The sequence below is a fragment of the Plecotus auritus genome, assembly GCF_963455305.1.
Source record: "Plecotus auritus genome assembly, chromosome: 8".
Lineage (NCBI taxonomy): Eukaryota > Metazoa > Chordata > Mammalia > Chiroptera > Vespertilionidae > Plecotus > Plecotus auritus.
In genome coordinates this window covers 173,279,009-173,305,174 of record NC_137782.1, presented here as the reverse complement: position 1 = coordinate 173,305,174, position 26,166 = coordinate 173,279,009, and the positions used below count along the sequence as shown (strand labels likewise).

At 45.4% G+C, this 26,166-nt stretch overlaps 1 protein-coding gene across 1 annotated transcript in view; it reads right to left on the bottom strand.

The window, feature by feature from the left end:
* NOL10 (nucleolar protein 10) overlaps positions 1-22,007 on the bottom strand; it is a 68,568-nt gene extending 46,561 nt beyond the window's left edge. Inside the window, exons 1-11 of the mRNA XM_080685501.1 lie at positions 21,853-22,007; positions 17,413-17,458; positions 16,899-16,997; positions 12,372-12,449; positions 10,282-10,319; positions 8,699-8,835; positions 7,553-7,618; positions 5,417-5,477; positions 3,322-3,407; positions 2,242-2,320; positions 492-641 (exon numbers count right to left, since the gene is read on the bottom strand). Coding sequence (XP_080541627.1) covers positions 492-641; positions 2,242-2,320; positions 3,322-3,407; positions 5,417-5,477; positions 7,553-7,618; positions 8,699-8,835; positions 10,282-10,319; positions 12,372-12,449; positions 16,899-16,997; positions 17,413-17,458; positions 21,853-21,918 — 906 coding nt within the window. The 5' untranslated portion in view covers positions 21,919-22,007. The remainder of the gene's footprint in view (positions 1-491; positions 642-2,241; positions 2,321-3,321; positions 3,408-5,416; positions 5,478-7,552; positions 7,619-8,698; positions 8,836-10,281; positions 10,320-12,371; positions 12,450-16,898; positions 16,998-17,412; positions 17,459-21,852) is intronic.
* Positions 22,008-26,166: the final 4,159 nt, after the last annotated feature.

The window sequence follows — 26,166 nt, the reverse complement described above, 5'->3', positions numbered from 1 at the left end:
CAATAACTGGGGAATGAAAATAGAAAGTGAACACGAAACCAATGGCCCGCGCAGCCAGGGATTCTGAGCAGGAGCCGAGCTGCGATGGGCTGCTGGCACCTCTCCCCGGAGCAGGCAGCCCCGCGGGAAGGGCTGGTGCTCGCCCTGAAGACACCAAATGAGGCCGCTGGCCTTCCACCCGCTTCATCTCAAGAATGAGTTAAAAGAAAAAAAATAAAATAAAAGAGCGACACTTTTGGACTAAAGATGTTAAGTTTGTTATTAATTGAATGCAAAAAACTCTGAACGAATGTTTTCCTATTTAGTTGATGAACTAATCTTTTACTTCTCTCAAAATACTTAGGTTTTGAAATGAAAAGCAGAGGCAGATTAAAGCCAGTAATATAGGATTTTGTTACTTATTAATTCATACTTGGAGCTTAGGGGACACAACATCAAATATTCTTAAGAAAATATTATTTTAATAAAAATTTCAACAAAAACATACGTACTGAGTTCTTATTCCACATTTTGATAATTCGAGAGTCTGCAGACAAAATCAAATCTAAAGAATCCTGGAAATGGACCGACTTGATGGGCAGCCCGTACTGGTGATCCTTAACTAGCAGTGGCTTATCCGAGCGAAGATCATATAATAAGACCTAAAAGAAAAAATAAGTTATTTCTGTTTAAACAAATTAAATGTTTTATCTTAAAAAGCAACTTTTAAGCCCTAACCGGTTTGGCTCAGTGGATAGAGCGTCAGCCTGCGGACTGAAGGGTCCCAGGTTCAATTCCGGTCAAGGGCATGTACCTGGGTTGCGGGCACATCCCCAGTAGGGGGTGTGCAGGAGGCAGCTGATCGATGTCTCTCTCTCATCGATGTTTCTAACTCTCTATCTCTCTCCCTTCCTCTCTGTAAAAAAACAATAAAATATATTAAAAAAAAAAAAAGCAACTTTTAAGTTACAAAGGTGGCTGCCATTTGTTCTACTGCCTTTTTATGAGCACAATGGACACCCTCACCCAGGGTACCAAGACCCCAGTCAGCCAGCAAAAACGCTCTGAGAAATCTCTTTCGTTACCCTCAGAGTGCATGGCTGTGTGAGTTCAACCCCGAGTGCAGTTTGTAAACACACCAAGATTGAGAACCACTGAGCTATACTAAGGCAGGAACAAAAAGGAACCCTAAAAGAATTTGTGTCATTTGGGAATTCAACAAATACATATACTGAGGGCCTACTATGTACCAGGCACTGTCCCAGCGAGTGACAGAAACAAACATGACAGACATAAAGAAGGTCTCGGACCTGTTCTGAGGAGAGAGCAAACTGACAAATGGATGGGCTCTGCCAGGAAGCGAGGGAGGCAGGGAGGGAGGGAGGGATGGATTGAAACCTCTGCAGCCATTCCACTCGCGCTGAGCTGTGCCACGATCGCCTGTGCAGGGGATCTGGTAAGTAGTGCTAGGTGAAAGATGCCTGGGGCAAACACATTTTGGAAATATGTATTCAATGCATTTCTTGTCTACAGGAATTCTCAGAGCCTTCAATATATATTTAAATGCACTATGAATCTCCAAGAGTGGGAATCTGGCAGATTCCAAACTGTTTTGACCACAGAATTCTGTCCCAGGGCACTCTGGGAAAATAGTTCTAAACCTGAGTCAAGAGAACATAGCCTCCTGTAGTTCCGCTCAAGAGCCTCTCAGACCACGCACTGAGGTCAGAACCAAAGTGTCGCAAGGTGCTAACACAGGGGTGGGCAAACTTTTTGACTCGAGGGCCACAATGGGTTCTTAAACTGGACCGGAGGGCCGGAACAAAAGCATGGATGGAGTGTTTGTGTGAACTAATATAAATTCAAAGTAAAGGAGCGGAGGGGAGAGCAAGAGAACCCTCCGCTCTTTCGGCTCCGCGGGCCGGATAGAACAGCCGAACGGGCCGGATCTGGCCTGCGGGCCGTAGTTTGCCCACGGCTGTAACAGAATACAGCATCTGGAGTACTCTTTCCACTCTGGCCAAACGTACAGGGTGGGGCACAGTGGTCTACAGTCGTCCGTGTGGAAAGAATACAATAACTAATAAATAATAAGAGAATAAACTGTGTTTCGTGCACTCACACTGTAAACCTCCTCTGCCCGCCCCTGTGCAATGCTTCACTTTCTGTTCCCACAGTGAAGAAGTTATGTGGCTGTTTCCCACGATACATATGTGTATCTGGAACACCAAAGTGTGAAGTTTCCAGCTTACACACACCTACCTGCCCTGTGGATGTTCCAACTGCCATGGTCAAGGCACCATTAAACTTCAGAGCAGAGATGGTGGGTAAGCTGTTCACCCTGAAAGGCAGAGCATTCCAGTTCCAGGTGGACACGGCCAAGCCTCTTCCAGGAAGCAAACTGATTCCCAAGCTTTCCTTCAATGCTAAGGGGAATCACTCTCTCCCTTCTTTTTAGAAGGCAATCGTATCCAAGCTTTCCTAATCAAAATAATAATATGTCTACATATAAACGTAACCAACCTTCAGAAATCTGTAGGTTATCTTCGAAAATTGTAAGAAAGATTCTCAAAGTAGCTACAAACAACAACAAAACTTCTGAAAATACAAACCCAGTTAAAAAGACTCAGTCTGACAACCTCTCTCACCTTCATTAAGCCAGGATGAGGTATTTACAGAAGCATGCCCGTTTTGGTTTAAGAAGAAACATTGTGTATTCAGGCATGGATATACCCTCTTCCCTTTTTAAAGTGCCAAGCTAAAATGAAAGACTGGGGAGCACACGGGGCCCGGGACTCTGTAAAGTATCACGGAGTGATGAATGGCTATGGCCATGAACCTGGAACATGCTTCCCCGCAGCAGCCAAGGGCTTCAGCACCAAAGCCACGCTGTGGTGGGAAGGTGCCGGACGACAGGTCAGAAGGCAAGGACGGTCCTCCTCTCACGCCTCACTGCCTGTGTCCCTGCCACCAGGCCCTGCAGTCCAGGCGGGGACTGCCAGCATCCTCGTGTCTCTTACGCCACCTAGAGCCTCAGCCCAGAACCACCATGAGCATCCGTTGGAAACTCGCCTCCTTAGCCTTGGAAGCACATGTTTTGCTCAGCGGCATTGGGACTCCTGGGCCCGTCACTAGCCCCTGCCTTCTAAAGTACTTCAGAGAGGAGTTCTATCTGGCTTACCCACCCAGCGAGCTTTCCAGGAGAGGCTTTTTACATAATCACAGAAAATACAACCTCACACAGAAGTCTAAGGAGGCTCATCCTTCAGTAACGGACCTTAATTTAGTATTGATACATCAGAAGCGGACGAATATTTAAACTGCAAGGTCACGTCTACTTACTCTGAATCTGCTGTGACACTACTTAACGCACAGTCCAACAGGCCAACTCTGCTTCGAACTCGTGGGTCCCAGCATTCCACTCGACCCTAAACAAACAGAAACCAGCAACTTCAAATAACAGCTGCTACTGGAAAATGTTTAGATGAATACAAAAAAAAGCCTTAATGATAAAAAATATAAACATACACAAAGATCAAAAAATTATTTACAGTATTAACCATCTTAGAAGCAAGACCTCGAATATACTTGGCAATTTGTGTGTTTTTTTTTAAAATACATTTTATTGATTTTTTTTACAGAGAGGAAGGCAGAGGGAGAGGGATAGAGTTAGAAACATCGATGAGAGAGAAACATCGATTCAGCTGCCTTCTGCACACCCCCCACTGGGGATGTGCCCGCAACCAAGGTACATGCCCTTGACCGGAATCGAACCTGGGACCCTTTAGTCCGCAGGCCGACGCTCTATCCACTGAGCCACACCAGCCAGGGCATACTTGGCAATTTGATATACGATGCTTATCAAATCCCAAGCCCCAACAATCACGGAATCTCAGGAAGCCCAGGCTTTGGGCTGGGGGTCTGCTCCACCTCACCAGGTCTCAGGGCTGGGCTGGTGGAAAAAAAGCCTCAATACATAACTCCTTTTTTTAAAAAAATATATTTTTAATGATTTCAGAGAAGGGAGAGGGATAGAGAGACAGAAACATCAATGATGAGAATCACTGATTGGCTGCCTCCTGCACGCCCCCTACTGAGGGGGATTGAGCCAGCAACCGAGGCATGTACCCTTGCGTGGAATTGAACCTGGGACCCTTTAGTCTGCAGGCAGACGCTCTATCTACTGAGCCAAACCAGCTAGGGCCGTAACTCCTCTTTCGGAGCATTTTCCTGTTATCTAGCCTATATTGTTCTGTTAGGACTCTATCTAAAAATGATTTTTTCTTACAAAAACTATTTAAAAACTTCCCCTTGGTAATCTCAGGAAAAGGAATTACCAAGAGAATGCTTCATTGGCCTGATTAGGCATAACAGTATCATAACACATTCAATATAGTTTTACATATTTCCATTAAATCAACAGCATGTGTCCCATTTCAAATCCTCACCTCCTAACATACAAATAACTTGAGTAAAGACCTAAATTTCATCCACATGGGATTGATTTAATAAACGAACAATGGAACCCTGCCCATATATTTACAAAAATTAGTTTTGTAAGTAATTATAAGTACCAATGTATAAAAATGCACATTTATATACTGTCACGTTAAAAAAAAACACAAGTGGAGAACCATGATAAATTTCTTTTTTGTAAAATACTTTAAAAAACATGATGCTAGCACATATGCACACCTGCATACACACAGAAACCCCAAGGGACAGTACTGCAAACTGTTAGCTCGGTAGCTCTCGGTGTGCAGTCTGGTGGCTGAGAGGCACAGAGTATACGTTTAAGTATTGGATGTCTGACATATTTCCTCTTTACTTTTCCATGAGAATTTCACATTGTGATTAGAAGTGCGAATCTAGAAAAACTCCTGACCGGCGTGAAGGACACTGATTCAGAGGCGCTGCGGTTTAAAAGGCACGTGGTGTGTATTTACTGGATGCTACTGTCCAGGACGGACCAACCACAATCCCACCTGCCTTTACAGCCATAATGTTTGCGTAAAGGATGCTTCCCTGGTTCTCACCAGCACCTTTAGGAAGCTGGCCAGGTGAGGATTATCACCTCCATGGCACCCTGAGGAAACAGCCCCCGGGAAAGCAACTAACGAAGCTAACAAGCAGCAGCGAGCCGGGCTCCCTGACACAGTGCCTCCTGTAAGAACAGAACGGCGGCCACGCTGCTCCCCAGAAGCTGGGATCCAGCGGGGACTCCCCATCCAGCTCCAGAAGGTCAGGGTCAGAGTGCGCCTCGTCAGCTGCAGAGCGGGGCCGTCGGCAGCAGCTTTCCACACAAAAAGCAAACCAGTGGCTTGTGGCTTCATTAGCACCCGGCTCCTAGGAGGCCAGCACCTCTGTCTTTAAATACAATTTCATTCATTATCAAGTAAAACAAATACTTTTACCCAATCAAGTCAGTTATGCTCACCTCTACTGTTCCTGTGGCAAACAAGCCGTGCACTGAATTTATGTCACAAACGTTGTTCTCCCTAGAACAGAAAAGCAATAGGGCGAACATGTTAGTGGCCCCCGAGGGGGAGGGACACCAATAAACTTCAATCAAGCCAACCAAGTCCAATGGGGAAGGAAGACATGTGATTCTCACCGATCTGCTTGTGAAAACACCGGGCAGGAAGGGTAAGTGCCCGGAGCACAGCCACCGTAAGTGTCTGATCCCTCGGGTGACACTCTATCTCCCAGGGCAGTGGTCGGCAAACTGGGGCTCGCGAGCCACATGCGGCTCTTTGGCCCCTTGAGTGTGGCTCTTCCACAAAATACCACGGCCTGGGCGAGTCTATTTTGAAGAAGTGGCGTTAGAAGAAGTTTAAGCTTAAAAAATGTGGCTCTCAGAAGCAATTTCCATCGTTGTCCTGTTGATATTTGGCTCTGTTGACGAATGAGTTTGCCGACCACTGTCCGAGGGGATGAGACAGCAAAGAACTTCCTCCTGAAATACTAGTCCGCGGCCATGAGAATAAACGGGCACTCCACTTTCTCAGTGGATTTCCTCCCCACGCAAAGACACAGGCTGTGGCTGCGCCGCCTGAGGTCTGACTAGTTTAGGCTGGTTCACTGCTCTAGGCCCCATTCTCCTTGTCTGTGGAAGGAAGATGTCACCCACCTCATTGAGTTGTTGTGATGATTAAGTGGAAAAGCTAACAAATGTTCAACACAGCGTCTAGAGTTTACAAGACACTCAATAATAACGGCTGTTATTCTAAACCAGCCGTGGGCAAACTACGGCCCGCGGGCCGGATCCGGCTGTTCTATCCGGTTCTCTTGCTCTCCCCTCCGCTCCTTTACTTTGAATTTATATTAGTTCACACAAACACTCCATCCATGCTTTTGTTCCGGCCCTCCAGTCCAGTTTAAGAACCCATGGTGGCCCTCAAGTCAAAAAGTTTGCCCACCCCTGTTCTAAACAGAGAACCGTGCAGCTAAAGAGCAGATAACTTATTACTCAACAATGCATCATAAAATTACTATCACATTTTAAATAAAATAAGAGCATTTCAAGTCAATGTGAAAAGAAAGAGTGAGAATTACTTGTTTTTATCACTACATGTTCTTCCAACTTAAAAACCCTTGCAGAGCAATAGGAAAACCCAACAGCTCTTTATATACACAGATGAAGAGTAATCCAGCTTCCATTCCTCACTAGCCGTGTGACTTGTTCAAACTACTTACTCTCTGAGCCTCAGCTGCCCTATCTGTAAAATGCAGCTAATAATAGCACCTACCATAAAAATTTGTTATAAGTTTAAAATGAGTAGATATACATAAAATACTGAATAATGCCTGGCATAGAAAGCCCTTTTACTATTATTGTTGTTGTTATTACTCAACATTATTATGATGGTGATGACAGATTCAGATTCATTCCTAAAAGGACTTCTCTTTACATAAAACAGAAGTTTAGACAATAATGTATAAAAAGAAAATGAAAAAAAACAAAAACCCTTAACTTTCTGCTAGCAACAACATAAAAGATGATAATTTTTAAAAGTTATTCCAAGTTAATTCACAATTTCTCCACAAGAAAATGTATCACAAGACAAAATCATGAGGGAAAAGTTAAAGAACACTACAAAAAATAATAAACTGAATTTTTTAGTGAGTTTTATTTTATTTATTTATTTTAAATATATTTTATGGATTATTTACAGAGAGGAAGGGAGAGGGATAGAGAGTTAGAAACATCGATGAGAGAGAAACATCGATCAGCTGCCTCCTGCACACCCCCTACTGGGGATGTGCCTGCAACCAAGGTACATGCCCTTGACCGGAATCGAACCTGGGACCCTTCAGTCCGCAGGCCGATGCTCTATCCACTGAGCCAAACCGGTTAGGGCTTTAGTGAGTTTTAAAACTTTCAAGCCTATTTTTTAAAAATTAAAAATTTCAAGAAGTCACTAGATCTTTTAGCGAATTTTTTGTTTAAGAAAAAACTTAACGCTACTTTTTAATTAAGTTGCCCAGAGTATTGCTTGATAACAATTTGAGCATCTGGCTCCCTCTCCTGGCTCAAATAAATACTGCAGGTTTCTTAAAACAAAATACTCACGCAGCATCAGTTTGTAGAGGATTTAGGTACCGTCCTTGTTCCAAGTTTAACCGATAAACTTCAGAGCTGCAAAATAATATATAAAGTTCAAAATATGGTAAACTAAAAAACAACAAAAAAATATGGCAAACTACTATAAACTTTTCTTCAAATAAATATAAGTTTTAGAAATATATACATATATATATATAAAGGGGTAGGCAAAAGTAGGCTTACAGTTGTGAGTTCATGAAAATTTATTCTTGCATTATTTATTAATTATTATATTCTTTTCCATACAAACATCTGTAAACCTGCTTTTGCCCACCCTTGTGTGTGTGTGTGTGTGTGTGTGTATCTCATAAGGCATCGCTTCCTTTTGTAAAATACAATTCTTTTTACTTACTTTAAACCTAAAAGAATCACCTTGTGTGTAAGTTTGTTCAAGCGTATAAGTGATTTAAACCAACCATGTGCCAAGGAAATATTATGAAGTCATTATGTAGACTATTATTTACAATAACATGGAGAATACAAGATCCAAAATGTACCTATATCTATAATAATAAAAGCGTAATATGCTAATTAGACCAGACGTCCTTCCGGACGACCTTCTGGATGAAGCCGGGGCTGCTAAGGAAGCCTGGGTCCCGGGTGCCAGAGGGAAGCCGGTGCTGGCAGCTGGGGGAAGGAGGGCCTACTCTTGCACGAATTTCGTGCATCGGACCTCTAGTGCGTATATAAGAAAAGACTTGAAGGAAATACAATAAAATACCAATAAGGGTTTCCTCTGGATGAGTGATTATTTTTTCCTTTATTCTTTTCTATATTTTCCAATTTTCTATAATGGGTATGTACTATTTTTATAACCATAAAGAAGGTATATTTAAGAATAAAAAGCTTTTAAATGCCAAGCAATGGTGCTAAGAAACGGACTTCCCCATTCATATGCTCCTATTAGGTTACCCATGTCTAGCTTTAGAGCACCAGGCGAGGGAGAGTCAAGGGTGTAGTTCCTAAATGGGCCACTTTGGCGCTACACCCTGTGAGCAACTGAAAGGCAGGCATCATGGCTTCTTCTTGTTTTAATTCTCCTCGATGTCGGGAACAGCATTGTCTGGGGAAACGAGGTGGGAAGGAGAAAACAAAGGGCGTTGGGCCCAGTACCTTGCGCCAACGAAGTACAAGTCGCAGGATGGATAGTGGTAGGAGAAGTCTCTCCCGAACTTCGGTATTCTGGTTTTGTAGTAGAAGCCTGCCTGCGAGTGGAATTCAATGTATCTGTCATTATGCAGGAAGACAATCTGAAATGGAACAAGAAAATGGGTTTGCTCAGGTTCCAGGGGGAGTGCTTATTTCGTCATCACCGAAACTAGCCACGCCAGAAAACCTCTGACCTCCCTCACCCCCCTTTCCCGCTGCAAACACACAAGTACATATGCACAACGCTCCATCGTGATTAACAGTGTGGTGAAGAATCAAACCTCTCCAGGGGGTACTTAATGCCTTCCTGCATCTTAGACAGTTTTTCTGCAAACCTAACCTTCTAACTGAAAGGCTTACAACAAATGGCCCCTCCCAAAAAATAAATAAAAATAAAAACAACAAAAAAATGGCCCTCCCTTATCTGGCACCACCACGTTATAACACAGAGCACTGCTCAGTAACTTTAATGAGTAATTTCCCATTTTAATAACCTCACAATTATCACACAGGGTTCGATAAACTTGTAAAAACTCAACTTTAATGTATTACAAAGGCATCCTTAAAATCTTCAGGTGGCATTTAAAAGCAAATGTATCAATATCTGGACCAAACACATTATAAAACTACATGTCCCAAACACAGGACAAATGGCTACCTCAGGCAAAAGGATAAACTACACCCCATGGTTTCCAGAACTGAACACAACATATAAAGCCATGTCAGCCCAGGAAATTCAATTTCCTCCAAGGTGACATCTGACATCATTTAAAGTTTTTCATTGAAACTGAATAAGGCAAAGAAAGAAAAGAAAAAAAATGTATATAACTGGCTGTTTTTTGACCTGTTTTGGGATATGCCATGATCTTTTATTTGCAGGGTTAATAAAATTAAACATACAGCATAGCTATTTTACTTTACACATATGAATATGAAAGCAACCTGGCAAATAACACCACATTTAATGCAATAATGAAAATTACACACCTAGAATCTAAGATGGTCTGAAAAAACATGACTGCTACCAATTCTTAAAAATACAGATAAGGTTTCGTATGTGACATGGAAACTTTATTTTGATATTAAACTAGAAAAAGCTCTATCACAGTTTTAAAAGATGCCCTGGCCAGTTTGGCTCAGTGGATAGAGCGTCAGCCTGCAGACTGAAAGGTCCCAGGTTCGATTCCAGCCAAGGGCACATGCTGGGGTTGTGGGCTCGATCCCCAGTAGGGGGCGTGCAGGAGGCAGCCGATCAGTGATTCTCTCTCATCATTGATGTTTCTCTCTCTCTCTCTCCCTCTCCCTTCTCTCTGAAATCAATAAAGAAATATATATTAAAAAAATAATAATAATAAAAAAAAATAAAAAAATAAAAGATACTACATATTATACATGTGACAAATTAAAAGATATTTATAGAAAATGGAAGGTTTTACTACACAGCCATTTTAATTTAGCAATGGGAATGTCATAAAGATACTTATCATAAAACTAAATTCCACTCATTCATGTATTGATGATAGCTAGTACAGACCAATCAAGCATACCTTTGAGTAGTCATCAGACAATGTTTCGAAGGTGACAACTGGAAAATAAGAAACAGTGGGGGAAAAACAATCAATTCTCAAGTTTTTAATAAAAAGGCAAACTTAATGCTGGGTTTTTCTTGGTTTTGCCCCTACTTAAAACAAGAAAAACCCAACATTTGTATATAATTTTTGTGTTGAATTAGAATCTTTGCATTAAGTTTGCCTTTTTGCCCCTACATAAAACAAGAACAAAGTTGCCATGCTATGCTGCCCCCAAAACTCCAAATGGAAAATGTAAAGCTTTATAATTTCTCAGTACTGACCAATCAGATATTCTGCAGAACTGAAGGCAATTAAATATAAATTCACAAAACATAATGACTTCTAAATTTTGCTCCAATTTTTCTGTGATGTTCAAAATAAAGTAGGTGTTACAGAACATTCACAAATTGTTGCTTAAAAAAAGGATAACAGTAACTTTGTACTCATTCATAGTGTAAATAAATAAATGAAAATTTATTCTTGCATTATTTATTAATTATTATATTCTTTTCCATACAAACATCTGTAAACCTGCTTTTGCCCACCCTTGTGTGTATGTGTATGTGTGTGTGTGTGTGTGTGTGTGTGTGTGTATCTCATAAGGCATCGCTTCCTTTTGTAAAATACAAACATCTGTGAACCTGCTTTTGCCCACCCTTGTGTGTGTATGTATGTGTGTGTGTGTGCATGTGTGTGTATCTCATAAGGCATCGCTTCCTTTTGTAAAATACAATTCTTTTTACTTACTTTAAACCTAAAAGAATCACCTTGTGTGTAAGTTTGTTCAAGCATATAAGTGATTTAAACCAACCATGTGCCAAGGAAATATTATGAAATCATTAGGTAGACTATTATTTACAATAACATGGAGAATACAAGATCCAAAATGGTAAACAAAAATAAAGAGGGAAAACAGTTGTTATTAGCAGCACATGGAGTCTGTATTGGGTGAAACAAGTTAGGAGGATACAGATCCCATCCTTTTCCCCGATAAAAACACCTGGATGTTCCCATTTCACTGCCCTCTGTGCTAGACAGGATTCTAAGCATGACCCACTGACCTTCCCATCAACAGCCCCCTTTTCTGGAGTGGAACCTGTGAATGCCATGAGACACCACTCCCGTGACTGTCATATTATATGGCCAAGGGGAGATTTATAATGACACTAGAGGCCCGTTGCACGAAGAGATTCATGCAATAGGCCTTCCTTCCCTTGGCTTCCAGCACCGGTTTTCCCCCGGCACCCAGGACCCAGGCCTTCGCTCTGGCCGGAGTCTGCCGCCTTCATCTTCGCTGCAACCTCCGGCCAGAGTCTGCCGTCTTCGTCTTCGCTGCAGACTCAGGCAGGAGTCTGCTGTCTTCCATCTTCGTCTTCGCTGCAGACTCCAGAGGCTGCAATCTTGTCTTTGCTGTGGCCTGAGTGCCGCTCCTGTAGATTCCTTCACGCCCCACCCTCCCTCTCATAGCAGGCGTCCTGCCCGGCCACTCCAGAGCCTGGAGCAGCTGGGCAGCCGCCATCTTTGTCCTTCTAATTTGCATATTCCCTCCCGATTGGCTGGTGGGTGTAATGGAGTGATGGTCAATTTGCATGTTTCTCTTTTATTAGTGTAGATGAGCCCTTTAAAAGCAGTTTTCTCCTGCTGGCAGAAGGGGAGGAGCCAATGAGCTGCTGTGGTCTGAAGGTGGAGGGACCAGGTGAGGAGGAATGCTCACAGCCTCTGGAAGCCGAGCATGGCCCTAGGATGACGGCCAGTGGGAAACAGGACTCAAGTCCTACAACTGCAACACACTGCATCCTGCCAACCTGGAAGTCTGGAGGCGGATTCCTTCCCGAGCCTCTGGATAGGAGTCCCACCAGGCTGGCCCCTTGAGGCAGCCTGAGCACAGGACGCAGCAGAGCCAAGTGGACTTCGCCTACAGACCTGTGAGCTCATCAGTGGGGGTTTACGGTCATTTGTTACACAGCAGAGAAAACTAATACACAGCCCATTCCTGTTTTAACAGGCAGAAAAGATGCCTAACTTAAAAAGCTAGTTCATGAACTCAAATCTAACCTTTTACTTACCTTCGGAATCTAAACACCTTTCAAACTTCAAGGATAATTGGTAGGTGTCATAGCATCGAACCCGAGGTTTGTATGTTCCTAGAAAGAAATTAATGAGATGTAAAACCCAAAGGACACACTTCTCACGGTCAGTTCCCTGCAGATGTGCTGAGTACACTCGGTTCAGAGGTAAGTAGGATTCACTGTACCCAGAGCAAAAGAAAAGAACTCGGACGCAACCCTCCCCAACATCCCCAGGAGAAAATGAGCAAGGATATATGCAAGCGACTTACAGGAAATGAGATACAAATAATTAACACACCTCACAGACAATCTAACAAAGCGGATGACAACAATGAAATCGTTTCTGTCCATCAGAATGGCTAATACGGTGTTAAGGTGAGGGTGTTAAGAAAAGTTCTCTCCTGCACTACTGGTGATTACTATACACTGAGACAACTCCTCTGGAGGACCGCCTGGCCATATCTGTAAACTATGTGATGTTTACACATCCTGAATCTGTATTTCACCGTATACAATTCGCCCTATAGAAACACACCCACAGTGTACCGAAGACATGAAGAGTTCCCTGCAGCAGTGCACAAATGGCCAAGAATGGAAAGCAATAAAATGTCCGCTGATAGGAAATGGTTCCATAAACGAGGGTAAATCTTCACACAGATCAGAAAGAGGACGACACAGACATGGAAAGCTGCCTAAATGCAGTACAAAGGGAGAGAACAGAGAGAACGAGTGGGCGCTGAGACTGATGTCTGCAGTATGATTCCATTTTTTTAAAACTTAACAATGATGATGTTAGCACCTTGTACAGAAAAAAGAGGAATAAGCACAGTGCAATTTTAGAGCCTTTCACATTTTATATTTACACTTCTGTAAAGTTTGCATTTTACGTAAGTTTATCATGTTTGCAATAAGAAAAGACTGATTTTTTAAAACCAATAAAGATACGTTTAAAAGAAAGGAACGCGGTAGGACCTATGTTCACTGGCATGTACCAAAGCCCAAGATCGCTGTTTAAAGCAGTAGAGTACATAGCCCGGATCCGTGTGGCTCATTGGTTGGAGCGTTGTCCTACACACCAAAAGACGGCAGGTTATTCCCAGTCAGAGCATACATCCAGGTTGCGGGTTCAACCCCCATGAGGGAGGCAGCTGATTGATATTTCACTCCCTTCCTCGCTCTCTAAAATCAATGGGAACATGACCTCAGGTGAGGATTTAAAAACAAAACAAAACAGTATAATATATACATATACACATATTATACAGTCAAGTGCTGATGGGGACACATTCTGAAGAATCAGGCATCACTGGGCGATTTCATCATTGCGCTAAGGGTATAGGGTGCACTCAGACAGACCTAGGTGGTCCAGTCCACGACTGTAATTGTATGTGCTGTAGTTTTACACAACTGACAGTGCCGTGGGTTTGTTTACACCAACATCACCACTAACTCGTGAGCAATGCATTGTGCTCTGATGTTACATAGCTAGGACATCACGAGGTGATAGGAATTTGTTAGCTCCATTGTAAGCTAATGAGACCATTGTCGTATACACAGCCATCATTGACCAAAACGTCATTATGCAGCATAGGACTATATACAGAATATAGATTACATATATAACATGCATAGTGTGTATATTATGTGTAATTATTTACATACTAGAGGCTCGATGCACGAAATTTGTGCAAGGGGATCGGCCCATAGCAGCCCTGCGGCCCCCGCCCATGAGGCCCCGCCCACTGGTCATTCAGGAAGGTCGTCTGGAAGGTTGTTCCGCCTTCGGGTCTAATTAGCATATTAGCTCTTTATTATATAGGACATAAAACTGTATCTATTCTAAATATAAAACTGGAGGCTAGGAAACGTAGATAGTGTTACTACTGAGACAACCATTCACAAAGAACGAAGGAGATTGGCGTGTAGATGCACAGAAGTTCTGTCAAATAAGAAAGTGGTTGAAAAAGGGACAAAGGTGGATAATGTTAAGCCAGCAAAATAACGTATGTGGACAATACACAGGATATTAGGTACCAAAGTCACAACCAAAAATGGTTGGCTGGTAATGTTTTTTTTGTTTTTTTTTAAATATATATTTTATTGATTATTTACAGAGAGGAAGGGAGAGGGATAGAGAGTTAGAAACATCGATGAGAGAGAAACATCGATCAGCTGCCTCCTGCACACCCCCTACTGGGGACATGCCCGAAACCAAGGTACATGCCCTTGACCGGAATCGAACCTGGGACCTTTCAGTCTGCAGGCTGACGCTCTATCCACTGAGCCAAACTGGTTTTGGCATGGCTGGTAATGTTTTAAATTATAATACATTAAATGTTCCCACAGTCATGGCTCTTTGATGCCGATGAACACTGCTAATATAAAATCTTAGTGACATAAAAATATTAAGTATATGACACAGAAAACGATGTAAAAGGTGACCTTTCTAGTGGAGTGTAACATGATCTGACCACTTTGGTGAAAAGCCTGGCAGCTTCCTATCAGACTAAACATACACCTACCCTGGGTGGGACCTAGCAATGTCCTCAAAACATACTGCTACATAGCGTTTTATGGACAGCAGTCAAAGCGCAGGGCTAGGCCAGGTGTCCATCTGATGGAGAAGGGTAAATAAAGTGTGGTCTCTTCCTACAAGGAAACACCATTTGGTAATTTAAAAAGGACAACATATTGACACACATAACAACACATAAATCTCAAATATGAAGCCCCAGGTGCATGACTGCATTTATATAAAGTTCTAAAACAGGCTAACCTCGTCTGAAGTAAAAAAGAGAAGGCAGAGCAGTGGGTGCCTATGCAGGGGTGGGAGCAGGGCCGACTGTGAGGGACGTCAAGGAAGCTTCTGGGTGAAAGGAATGTTCTATACCTTGAGAGCGGTTTGGGCTACACAGGTGTTGCATTTGCCAAAACGCATCACAGTTAAGATCTGTGCATTTCAACGTATGTAAATTTACGTTAAAAAGCCATAAATAGGAGAAACCAAGATGGCGGCATATGTAAGCACCTAAACTGCTGCCTCGCACAACAATTTCAAAACTACAACTAAAAGACAGAACGGACACCATCCAGAACCACAGGAAAGCTGGCTGAGTGAAAATTCTACAACTAGAAGGAAAGAGAAAAGCTCACAGAGAATTGGAGGTACGGCAAAGGGTCTTTGTGCGCGCAGAGAGGAAGGGCGGCTGAGAGCCTGGCTGACTTTCTCTGGCGGAAGGGGGAAGGAAGCCCCCGACCGCACTGAACCCCAGTTCTGACTGCACTGAACCCCAGTTCCAGGCGAGCCCCTGGGGACCCACGCTCTTACGGGGGGAGTCTGGACTCTCGGGCGGAGACTCAGGAGCCAGGGAAGGCGGAGGACTGAAAGCGCGCATGCGCCAGTGCGCACAAAGGCTGCGGAGGTTGCCACAGGCTTTCCCTAGTGGAAGGGAGTCAGAGGCTCCTGAATGCACTGAGCCCCAGTTCTGACTGCAGTGAACCCCAGTTCCAGGCGAGCCCCTGGGGACCCATGCTCTTGTGGGGGGAGTCTGGACTCTCGGGCGGAGACTCGGGAGCCGGGGAAGGCGGAGGACTGAAAGCGCGCGCGCGCGTGCCAGTGCACACAAAGGCTGCGGAGGTTGCCACAGGCTTTCCCTAGTGGAAGGGAGTCGGAGGTTGCTGACTGCACTGAACCCCGGTTCCAGGCGAGCCCCTGGGGACCCACGCTCTTGTGGGGGGAGTCTGGACTCTCGGGCAGAGACTCAGGAGCCAGGGAAGGTGGAGGTCTGAAGGCGCGCACGTGCGCGCAAGGGTAAGGCTGACAGGAAGCCAAGACTGAGACTCCACCCCATCCAAGCTGAGCACAGAGGCTATTGCAATTTGGTAAGTCTAATCCTATAAGGCTGTCTCCAGCACCGAACTTCTCCCAGCATAGACACAGCTGATCCTTACAGCCAACTGGCCTGGAGGTCAATTCTTCCCAGTGATACCAACAACAATCAAGACTTAATTACAACAAGGCTGTACACACAGTCCACAAAGGGGTGCACCAAGAGTGTCCACCTCAGGTTAACTGGGGAGGCAGACCCACTGGGCCATATTGGAAACCTAGCACACAAATCTACCTTACCAACTCAGGGAAGCAGTGAAAATGCGGCACCAAAGAATCAGATCACAAACGAAAGAAATGGAGGAAAAAGCCATAAATAAATAGTGAACTGGAATTAATGATATACATGCTGAGTATGTAGGGATGGAGTATACTGATATCCGCAATTTGCTCTGAAATGCACTAAAAACCAGGATGGGTGATGGGTGGACAGATAGATATGTAATGAAGCAAATACAGCAAACTACCGAAGATTCTAGCGGGTGGGTAAATGGATCTCACTGTACAACTTTTCCAATATTCCTACAGTTTCAAATTTTTTTATAATGAAGTGATAGGGAAATTTTAAAAGTGACCTATGCCATCGTATTTCCTGATATAAAATGTACATAAATCATAACCAAAAAGATGCTTACCAGTTGCTAAAATATATTGTCCATCTTTTGAAACCTTAATAGTGGTACAAACAGTTGGCATTTCAAAATCCTGAATAAGTTCAATTCTCCTGCGGACATCTACAAAGAGAGAACATGAACAGCTGATCTGTTATAACCCATGAAACAGTAAAAGGCTAACCATTAGCTTTTAATCAGGTAAAATCAAATCCCACCTCACCAGGAACACATCAACCACAACAGGACATTTATTTCTTAAGAAGAAGTCTGTTTTCCTGCGTGCTTGTACATCTTCACTGAAGTACAGCAGCAATAAGGGAGCACAAGGTTTCCAGCATGGACCGCCGGGGACTCGTTTCCTCCTCACAGGGAGTCATGCTCACCAAGGAGGCAGCTGACCGAATAACTGGTCTCACACAGCCTGAGCGCACAAGCTTGAGGCAAAGGCGAGGAGACTGAGATTTCCTCCGACAACAGAGCCGGGGACCCCAAAGGGCCAGAAGTCTCTAGCTGCAGCGGGAAAAACAATACTCACCCACATCTTTCTTCTGCAGTGCTCTCTTCTTCCTGTCAGAAAGCCACTAGAGAAAACGGAGAGACTTTATTTTAAAACAGATTTACTGGAATTGTTTTTCTGCTGGCAAAAATAACACATACGTTAAAAAAAAATGTTAAACCTTACATGAATACATAACACAGAAAGTAAAAATATTCTGTAATCCCAACCCTACTATTAACATATCCTCTGGATTTGTTTTCTTGTACATATTTACATATATTAGACCAGTGGTCGGCAAGCTCATTTGTCAACAGAGCGGCAAACCGCGGCTCGTGAGCCGCATGTGGCTCGCAAGCCGCAGTTTGCCGACCACTGTATTAGACAATAAATTTTTAGAACTGTACCATATTTTAAACAAGGGAAAACTAATTCATCTAATCAATCTAAGAGAAAACAGTAAGCTTCAAATATTACGGGTTATAACTAATATATGGAACTCAGTCTATTTAAGTGAAATTTTTAAAAGCAAGCCATTAAGCCCTAGCGCAGTGGTCGGCAAACTCATTAGTCAACAGAGCCACAGTTTGCCGACCACTGCCCTAGCCAGTTTGGCTCAGTGGATAGAGTGTTGGCCTGGGGACTAAAAAGTCCTAGATTCAATTCCAGTCCAGGGCACATGCCCAGGTTATGGGCTCAATCCCCAGTGGGAGGTGTGCAGGAGGCAGCCGATCAATGATTCGCTCCTTCTCCTTTCCTCTCTAAAATCAATAAATAATAAAAATCACTGAAAATAAATGAATAAATAAAAATAAAAAGCAAACCATTAAAAGGAGAACATTTCTTGAAAGTATGTTTACAAAGAACAAAACTAGATAAATAACTGACTAAATAGCTGATACTTGGTAAGAAAACAATGATACCTTTGAAAGTCATATTTACTGGGTTACCACATTCTGCTCTGTAATTAATGTCCCCCAGCCTAGCAGCAGCATAATGACACTGCCTGAGTATGACGCAGCATTAATCAATCACTGTTACCCTAAAGCAGCGGCTCTCAACCAAGGGCAACTTGCCCCCCAAAGGCATTCGGCAATTCCTAAGACACATCTGGTTGTCACAACTGGGGTGTACTCTTGGCATCCAAGTGAGTCGAGGTCAGAGTTGCTGCCAAATACCCTGCAATGCCCAGGACAGCCCCCACAGCAAAGAACTGTTCAGCCCAAAATGTCAGTAATGACAAACCCTGCCCTAGAGAAATGAAAGAAAAGCAAGACAAAAGTAACGGACGTCATTTCTACAAGCACAGCCCAACGTACAGCCCATGTTAGACACGTGACACGGTCATGTTTAGGACTCTCTGATATGGCAGACTCGCCACTCAAAACCCTAAGTGTAATACCCGAGGCAGTGACTACATTTGAAAACATATAATACTGCCCTAGATGGTTGGGCTCAGTGGATAGAGCATTGGCCTGCGGACCGAAGGGTCCCGGGTTCAATTCTAGTCAAGGGCACGTGCCCAGGTTGTGGGCTCGATCCCCAGGGGGGGGGTGTGCAGGAGGCAGCCAATCAATGGTTCTCTCTCATCACTGATGTTTCTATCTCTCTTTCCCTCCCCCTTCCTCTCTGAGATCAATAAAAATATATTAAAAAAAGAAAACATATAATACTTGGAAAGGCCCGAGTGTGAGTCAGGCCTTACTCTGTATTTAGTGCACTAATTTACAGGGTTATGCTGGTCTTTGGTTTTAATTTAGGGAGTAATGTTTCAATTAATGGTGATGTCACAGTATATTTCTGGGCACTCAGTATATTCTTCACATCCACCTAATGCAAGCAGAATAAAGGCACACTACCAGGGCTTCGCCTCTAACAGGGGACTCGTTTCCTCCTCACAGGAAGTCATGCTCACCAAGGAGCCAGCTGACAGAATAACTGGTCTCACACAGCCTGAGCGAACAAGCTCGAAGCCAAGGCGAGGAGACTGAGATTTCCTTCTACATCAGAGCCTGGGACCCTACGGGGCCATAAGTCTCTAACACCGTGATGATGGGAAATTTCCTTCAGGAGTTTCTGTACAAACAGGCAGCACTACAGCAGAGCAAAAAAGACTAAGACCCCACATGTGGCATGAACAGTAAGGCTAAAGTTAAATAAGTAAAAAAAGTTCGCCAAAGAACTGAAAACTGTCACTAAGCTCAGCCGTCCCCAAAGACCAGCCTGTGACCACTGCCCAGTATCTAAGCAGAAACCTAGGAAAGGGATCTGGAATGCTGGGGCTCTAACATTCTCCCACTAAACAGGCCTCACTGCTGCTAAAAAGAAAAAAAGGCCCTGCTTTATCTTACATTTGAAGTAGGTAAAGAAAACTGAGCAATTTAAGTTAGAATTACCTTAAAACGAAGACCAAGAGAGATCACCATACTAATATGCACACAGCTGTCTACTCAACATTTCCACTTGATGTTTACTAGCAAAAATAAAACTCCTGATACGTTCTGCTCATTAGCTTCCCCTCCCCACCATGTAGCCGGGTGTTCAGATCCAAAACCCCAGAGTTCTCTCCTGAATCTTCCTTTCCTTCACCCGACGCCTCCTCGCCACCAGCCAATCCATCAGCAAGTCCCATGAGCCTACCTCCCGCGTCCCACCACGTCCTACTGTCTCCTCTGCTACCATTCTAGCCCAAGCCACCCACATCTCTCAGCTGGACATCCACACATGACAATCCACAGGACCAGCAGGCACACTTCTCTCCTACCCCTGACCCTGACCTGACCCTGACCTGACCCATCCCCACTCGTGCCCTCCCCAGCCATGGTAACTTGCACACAGCAGCCCCGTTTAAAACCCAACAACGACTTCCAACAGCACTAAGAAAACCCTAACCCCTTCCCTTGGCGAGGAGGCCAACCTCTCCATCGTCATCTGCCTCACTCTCCCCTCCTGAGCATGCCACAGTCACACCTGTGCCTCTTCTGTCCCTCCAACATGCCAAGCGTATGCCCACTGTGGGGCATTTACCACCTTCCATTCTCTCGGCGCTGAAAACTCTCCCCCTTTTTATCATCCACGTTGCTGCTCGAATGTCACCTCTTGGAGAGAGGCCCTGCCTGAAGGCTGTATCCCAAACACCCGGCCCTCCACAGCCCTCATGGAAAGTTTCTCCTTGTTTGCTCACTCAGCCCCCTTTCCCCAGCAGGAACCGCAGCAGCAGGAGCACCGTCTCCCCACTCACAACAAGGCTGCCTGCCGGCAGTCACGTGGGGGGCGGACGAGATGAGAACGGCCACGTGCGAAGAATGGTTGGAAGACAAGGAGGCCTGTGACCTGGATTCTGAGAAGGAAGGAAGAGTCTAATCGTTGGCTCCAGGTCTTTCCGGGGGGGACACGTAAGAAGAGCTATATCGTGTTATACAGATCAGCGGTCGCCAACCTTCCGGACCTCACGCACCATGACCGCTGATATATAGATTTTTTATTGATTTCAGAGAGGAAGGGAAGGAGGAAGAGAGAGAGAAACATCAGTGATGAGAGAGAATCATGGGTGGGCTGCCTCCTGTACGCTCCTACGTTGGGGATGGAGCCCGCCACCCGGGGCCTGTGCCCTGACCGGGAAGGGAACCATGACCTCCTGGTTCACAGGTCAACGCTCAACCACGGAGCCACGCCAGCTGGGCTAAAGCAGAGTGTTTTAAAACCACTCTCCAACAAGTGATCTGAAGATGTGAACGCGCTTCTGCAAAATGTTTCCTCTCACTGGAAGTGCTTGGACAGAAACTCGACCATCACTTACAAGAAAGAAAAGCCAAACTTCGGAGCCTATTCGGTGGCCCCCGGAAGTGGCCTCACTAGATTTGCCGCCCAACTTAACCATGACATTAGGAGAGAATCACTGATTTTCCCAGCCCCTTCCCACTCTATGCCCTAAGATGCCAGGAAATCATTACGGCCAGCAAGTTTCAAAAGCGCTGCCCTGGCCCCGCCGGCGTGGCTCAGGGGTTGAGCATTCACCTATGAACCAGGAGGTCGGGGCACATTCCCGGATGGCGGGCTCGATCCTGTGGGGGGGACGTGCAGGAGGCAGTCCATCAAGGATTCTCTCTCATCATTGATACTTTTCTCTCTCCTCCCTTTCTCTCTAAAATCAATAGAAAATATATTGGAACGGGCGTTAAAATGAGGGAGACCTATCTGTCAATCAACCCGTCACATGTCCTCCTCGGGTGACAGCGGCTGAGAACAGCCATAGAAGCGCAAAGGGACGCGTCCTCTGTCCTACAGAACTTGACAAAAGCGCCCTGAAAGCTCACGGACCGGCTCGCCCTCAGTCCTCGTCTACCGGCGCCGACAGCTCCCCGGCACCGTCTCTGGCCCCCGGACCTCCCCGGGTCGGGGCCGATGAGGGCCCAGCCACGACAGGCCCGGAGCCGGGCGGAGGGGGCGGCGCCCCGAGGAGGCCCCGGGGGTACTCACCTCGGGAAGGGACTTGCCGCAGCTGAGACTGTAGATCTTCACCTCGTTGAGGCTGGAGACCTGCATGGTGGCGTGGAGGCGCCGCACGAGATTCCCGTCAGCGGCGCTGTCCCTGCGGCGCACGCTAGCCTCGCCTCCCAGGGCTTCCGCGGCGCTGGCGCGGGATGATGACGCACTTCCGGCGCCGGAAGCGCCAGTTCCCGGAAGAGGGAGAGCGGCGGTCTGAGGGAAGTGGGCGGCTGCTTGCTGGAGCGGCGAGGTTCCCGCGGAGCGGCGAGGTTCCCGCGGAGCGGCGAGGTTCCCGCGGGGCGGCGGGGCTGCCCGCGACCCTGGTCGGGGAGGGCCGGGAGCCGCTCTCCGTCCCCGCAGCGTCCTAAGCGGTAGGAAGCCTTCGGAGTCGCTGCCCGAGCCGAAGGGTCGCGGTCCCCGGCGGGGAGGCGGGCGGTGTGGGCTGACCCCAGGCCTTGCGGGCTCGGTGGAGGGAATTCGGAGGGGAAGTGTGTTTTCTCTGCGGTGTTTATGCAACATTACAAATAAATGCTCCTTCAAATCGTGTGTTAAAAGTGTTATTTTGTGCCCGGCCAGTGTGGCTCAGTGGTTGAGCGTCGGCCCACGAACCAGAAGGTCACCGGTCGATCCCCGGTCAGGGCACAGGCCCAGGTTGCGGGCTCCATCCCCAGGAGGGGCGTGCAGGAGGCAGCCGATCAAAGATCCTTTCTCATCATGGATGTTTCTCTCTCTCCCTCTCTCTTCTTCGCTCTCTAAAAAAGAAAGAAATTAATGTTTAAAAATATATTATTTGGTCTGGATTTGTTAGACACTCGTCCACTAAGGAAGGAAATTTAAAAATAAAATAGTAAAAGAAGGGGTGAAGATCAGGGAAGCGTGGATTTAAAGCTAATGTCCTTCGAGACGGGTGTGTGGCAATAACGACAGACACAGCCCCTTACACGCCCTTCGTTTTGGGAAAGTTCACACACTTGGTTGATCTTCAGTTGGTAAAGAACCGCTTTGGTTGTTGCCTGGGACTTGAGAACCTGGGCTTAGATGAAAACTTGAGGGGCAAGTCAAAAGGGTCCTTTTGAAATCGGAACATAATACTCACTTCCCTTACGGGTAACCAAGGTGGGTCATTTTGAGCACAGGCTATACCAGCTCATGGCAGGGAAGGAATTCGGGACCTGGCCGTTTTGTTTTTATTGTAACTAATATGCAGGACTGACATCCTCCGCGGGGAGGCAGTGTGGCCCCTGGAGAAAGATGGTGGGCTTCAGAGTGGCAATAGAATAGGTCCTTTAAGCAAGTCACGAAGATAGAAGACGCTTATTTCCAAAATGTGCAGGGTGACTTTCAAGAAATCTCGAATAATTTTATGCACAATAACATTCCTTCTATTATTTTCAAGGAGGTGTTGTAAATGTCCACTGACTGTAAAATAGTATCTGTCACTTACGTATTAGATGTAAGGTATATAAATAGATCCCACTCCTAACTTTAATAATTAAGGGTCCCAGCCCTGGCCGGTGTGGTTCAGTGGATAGAACGTCGGCCTGCAGACTGAAGGGTCCTGGGTTCGATTCCGGTCAAGGGCATGTACCTTGGTTGCGGGCACATCCCCAGTAGGAGGTGTGCAGGAGGCAGCTGATTGATGTTTCTCTCATCGATGTTTCTAACTCTCTCTCCCTCTCTGTAAAAAATCAATAAAATATATTAAAATAATAATAATAATAATTAAGGGTCCCAGACCATTTCACTTTACTTTATTTAACCCTATTTCCCACTGACCCCTAGGTTTGCCTTCTGTCTCGCTAGCATCGGATTCGGCATTCTGATTTTGAATCTCACCCTATGCTAATCTGGACTCTGCGAATACCTTCCCCTTCTCCTCATATCCAGATCCTACCAGCTCATCAGAACTCACCTGTTTGCTCATTCTCCTGTGCTTTCACTGTGCTGTATAAATACCTTTTACGGCAATGATGTCTTTTTTGTTAGATTTTTATTATCAAAATATAAGGAGCACATCCTACAAGCATAGAAATACTGAACTTGGCTGTAATACTCCACCCAATATCTATGCTTGGACGTTCTCTCGGGCACCCTGGTTTCCTTAAAGTCACCACAACCTCCCGCGGCTAATGAAAACGTTTGTTAAAGAGCCCACAAAACTTCGCTCTATGTTAACGGGGTGGGCTCCTTTGAACGCGTTCTTCACTCTGCTGTTTCTTCTCCATCTCGATTCTTACTCTAGGAAGATTTTGTAACATATTTGAAAGTTTAGTGTCTTCAACTCACAACTGTATCAGGTAGTTTGACGATTCACACAGGACCCATCCTTCGGGTTTCAGCTACACCCTCACCACTCCCTCATTCTTGGATTATTTTGAATGATTTTGAAACAAATCTGTGGCAGCCATCTTTGTAGATTGTAATGTGCTTTTCTGGCCACCCCCCCGCCACCCCATCTAGACTTGGTGACAGGACTGTTCACTCATCAGTGGGTTCCCTGGGACCCACCCAGTGCCTGGCGGATGGCACACTTTCAGTAAATATTTCTTTTTTTTTTTTTTTTAAGCCACTTCCTTTTTTTTTTTTTTAATATATTTTATTGATTTTTTACAGAGAGGAAGGGAGAGGGATAGAGAGTTAGAAACATCGATGGGAGAGAAACATCGATCAGCTGCCTCCTGCACACCTCCCACTGGGGATGTGCCCGCAACCAAGGTACATGCCCTTGACTGGAATCGAACCCGGGACCCCTCAGTCCGCAGGCCGACGCTCTATCCACTGAGCCAAACCAGTTAGGGCAGTAAATATTTCTTGTAAAAATGGATCAGTTAATTGACCACTCCTCATCCGAAGTCCCAGTTCTTATACATTTTGGCCTTTGGTCATGAAAACTGAATCTCTGTGCCAGAAGATTGTTTTTTCAAACAGGTCCATGTACACATCATGTCTCTCCAACAAGAAATGTCATCGCTGGCCCTGGCCAGTTTGGCTCAGTGTATAGAGCGTCGGCCCAAGGACTGAAGGGTCCTGGGTTTCATTCCGGTCAAGGGCACATACCTCGGTTGCAGGCTCGATTCCCAGCCCTGGGCAGGGCATGCGGAAGGCAACCAATCAGTGTCTCTCTCACATTGATGTTTCTCACTATGTCTCTCCACCTCCCTTCCACTCTCTCTAAAAAATCAACGGGAAAATATCCTCGGGTGAGGATTAACCAAAAAAATTAGGGTAAGTGTCATGCTTAGAGCCAGGAACCGCACACGAGGGACCACAGTGTTTTCTGTGAGATGAACAAGGTGTTCTTGGTCTGCAGTGCCAGAACCACCCTTCCCACAGTCTCTGGCCCGAGGACTGCAGTCCAGGATTGCTTTTCACTGAAAGAGGACAGTGCGGTTTCTCTGGTTCTCTAGGATCATCTCAAACACAAGCACTCAGTGCCTGGGCTCTAATGAACTTGACATGACGCCTTATTTGCTGCCCATGTTTGGAGTTAAGAGCACAGGCTCCAGAGCCATACCACCTGGGCACAAATCCTGGCCCCCGACAGCACCTGGATCGAGCGAGTTCACCTGGTCGCTCCCTCCCTCCGTTTCCTCACCTGTACCTCGAAGGGCTGTTGTGAAGATAAATGAACATAGGCCATAAATCACTATTTTTAACATCCCTGAAATAAGGATGTGGTTTGCGTGTCAGGCGTGTTGAATTGACAGTACTTTTCCCCTCCAGTGGTGTATGGGTAATGGTGCAACTTCCAGTTAATGAATGGACTTTTAGATTCAACGGAATATGGTGCATATGAAGCACAGTGCCTGACATAGTTAACACTATGTAAGTATTAGTTATTTACTCCTGGGAATCAAAACATTGAGTATTGTTTAGGAAAAAAATAGTTAGGGGGGGTTAGAGATCAACTGAAGGACTTGTATGCATGCATATTAGCATAACCAATGGACACAGACACTGGGGCAGTGGGGGCTTGCCCTCGGGGGTGGGAGTGGCCAGGGGAGGAGTCAATTGGGAGAAAGGAGACATGTAATACTTGAAACAATAAAAAAAAATCTATAATCAGAAAAAGAAAAGGCTCTATTTAACCTTAAATGTTCCATTATTAGTTGCCACTCCAGAAGCCTCCTCCCCCTCCCTCTTCCCTCCCTCCCCCCCCCCCCCACATCCTCCTCCTCTTGGCCCTTTCCCTCTTCTATCAGGGGTCCTCAAACTACGGCCCGCAGGCCACATGCGGCCCGCCGAGGACATTTATCTGGCCCGCCGGGTGCCGCTGCCTGTCCTGCTTAGCAGCCGACTCGTCCC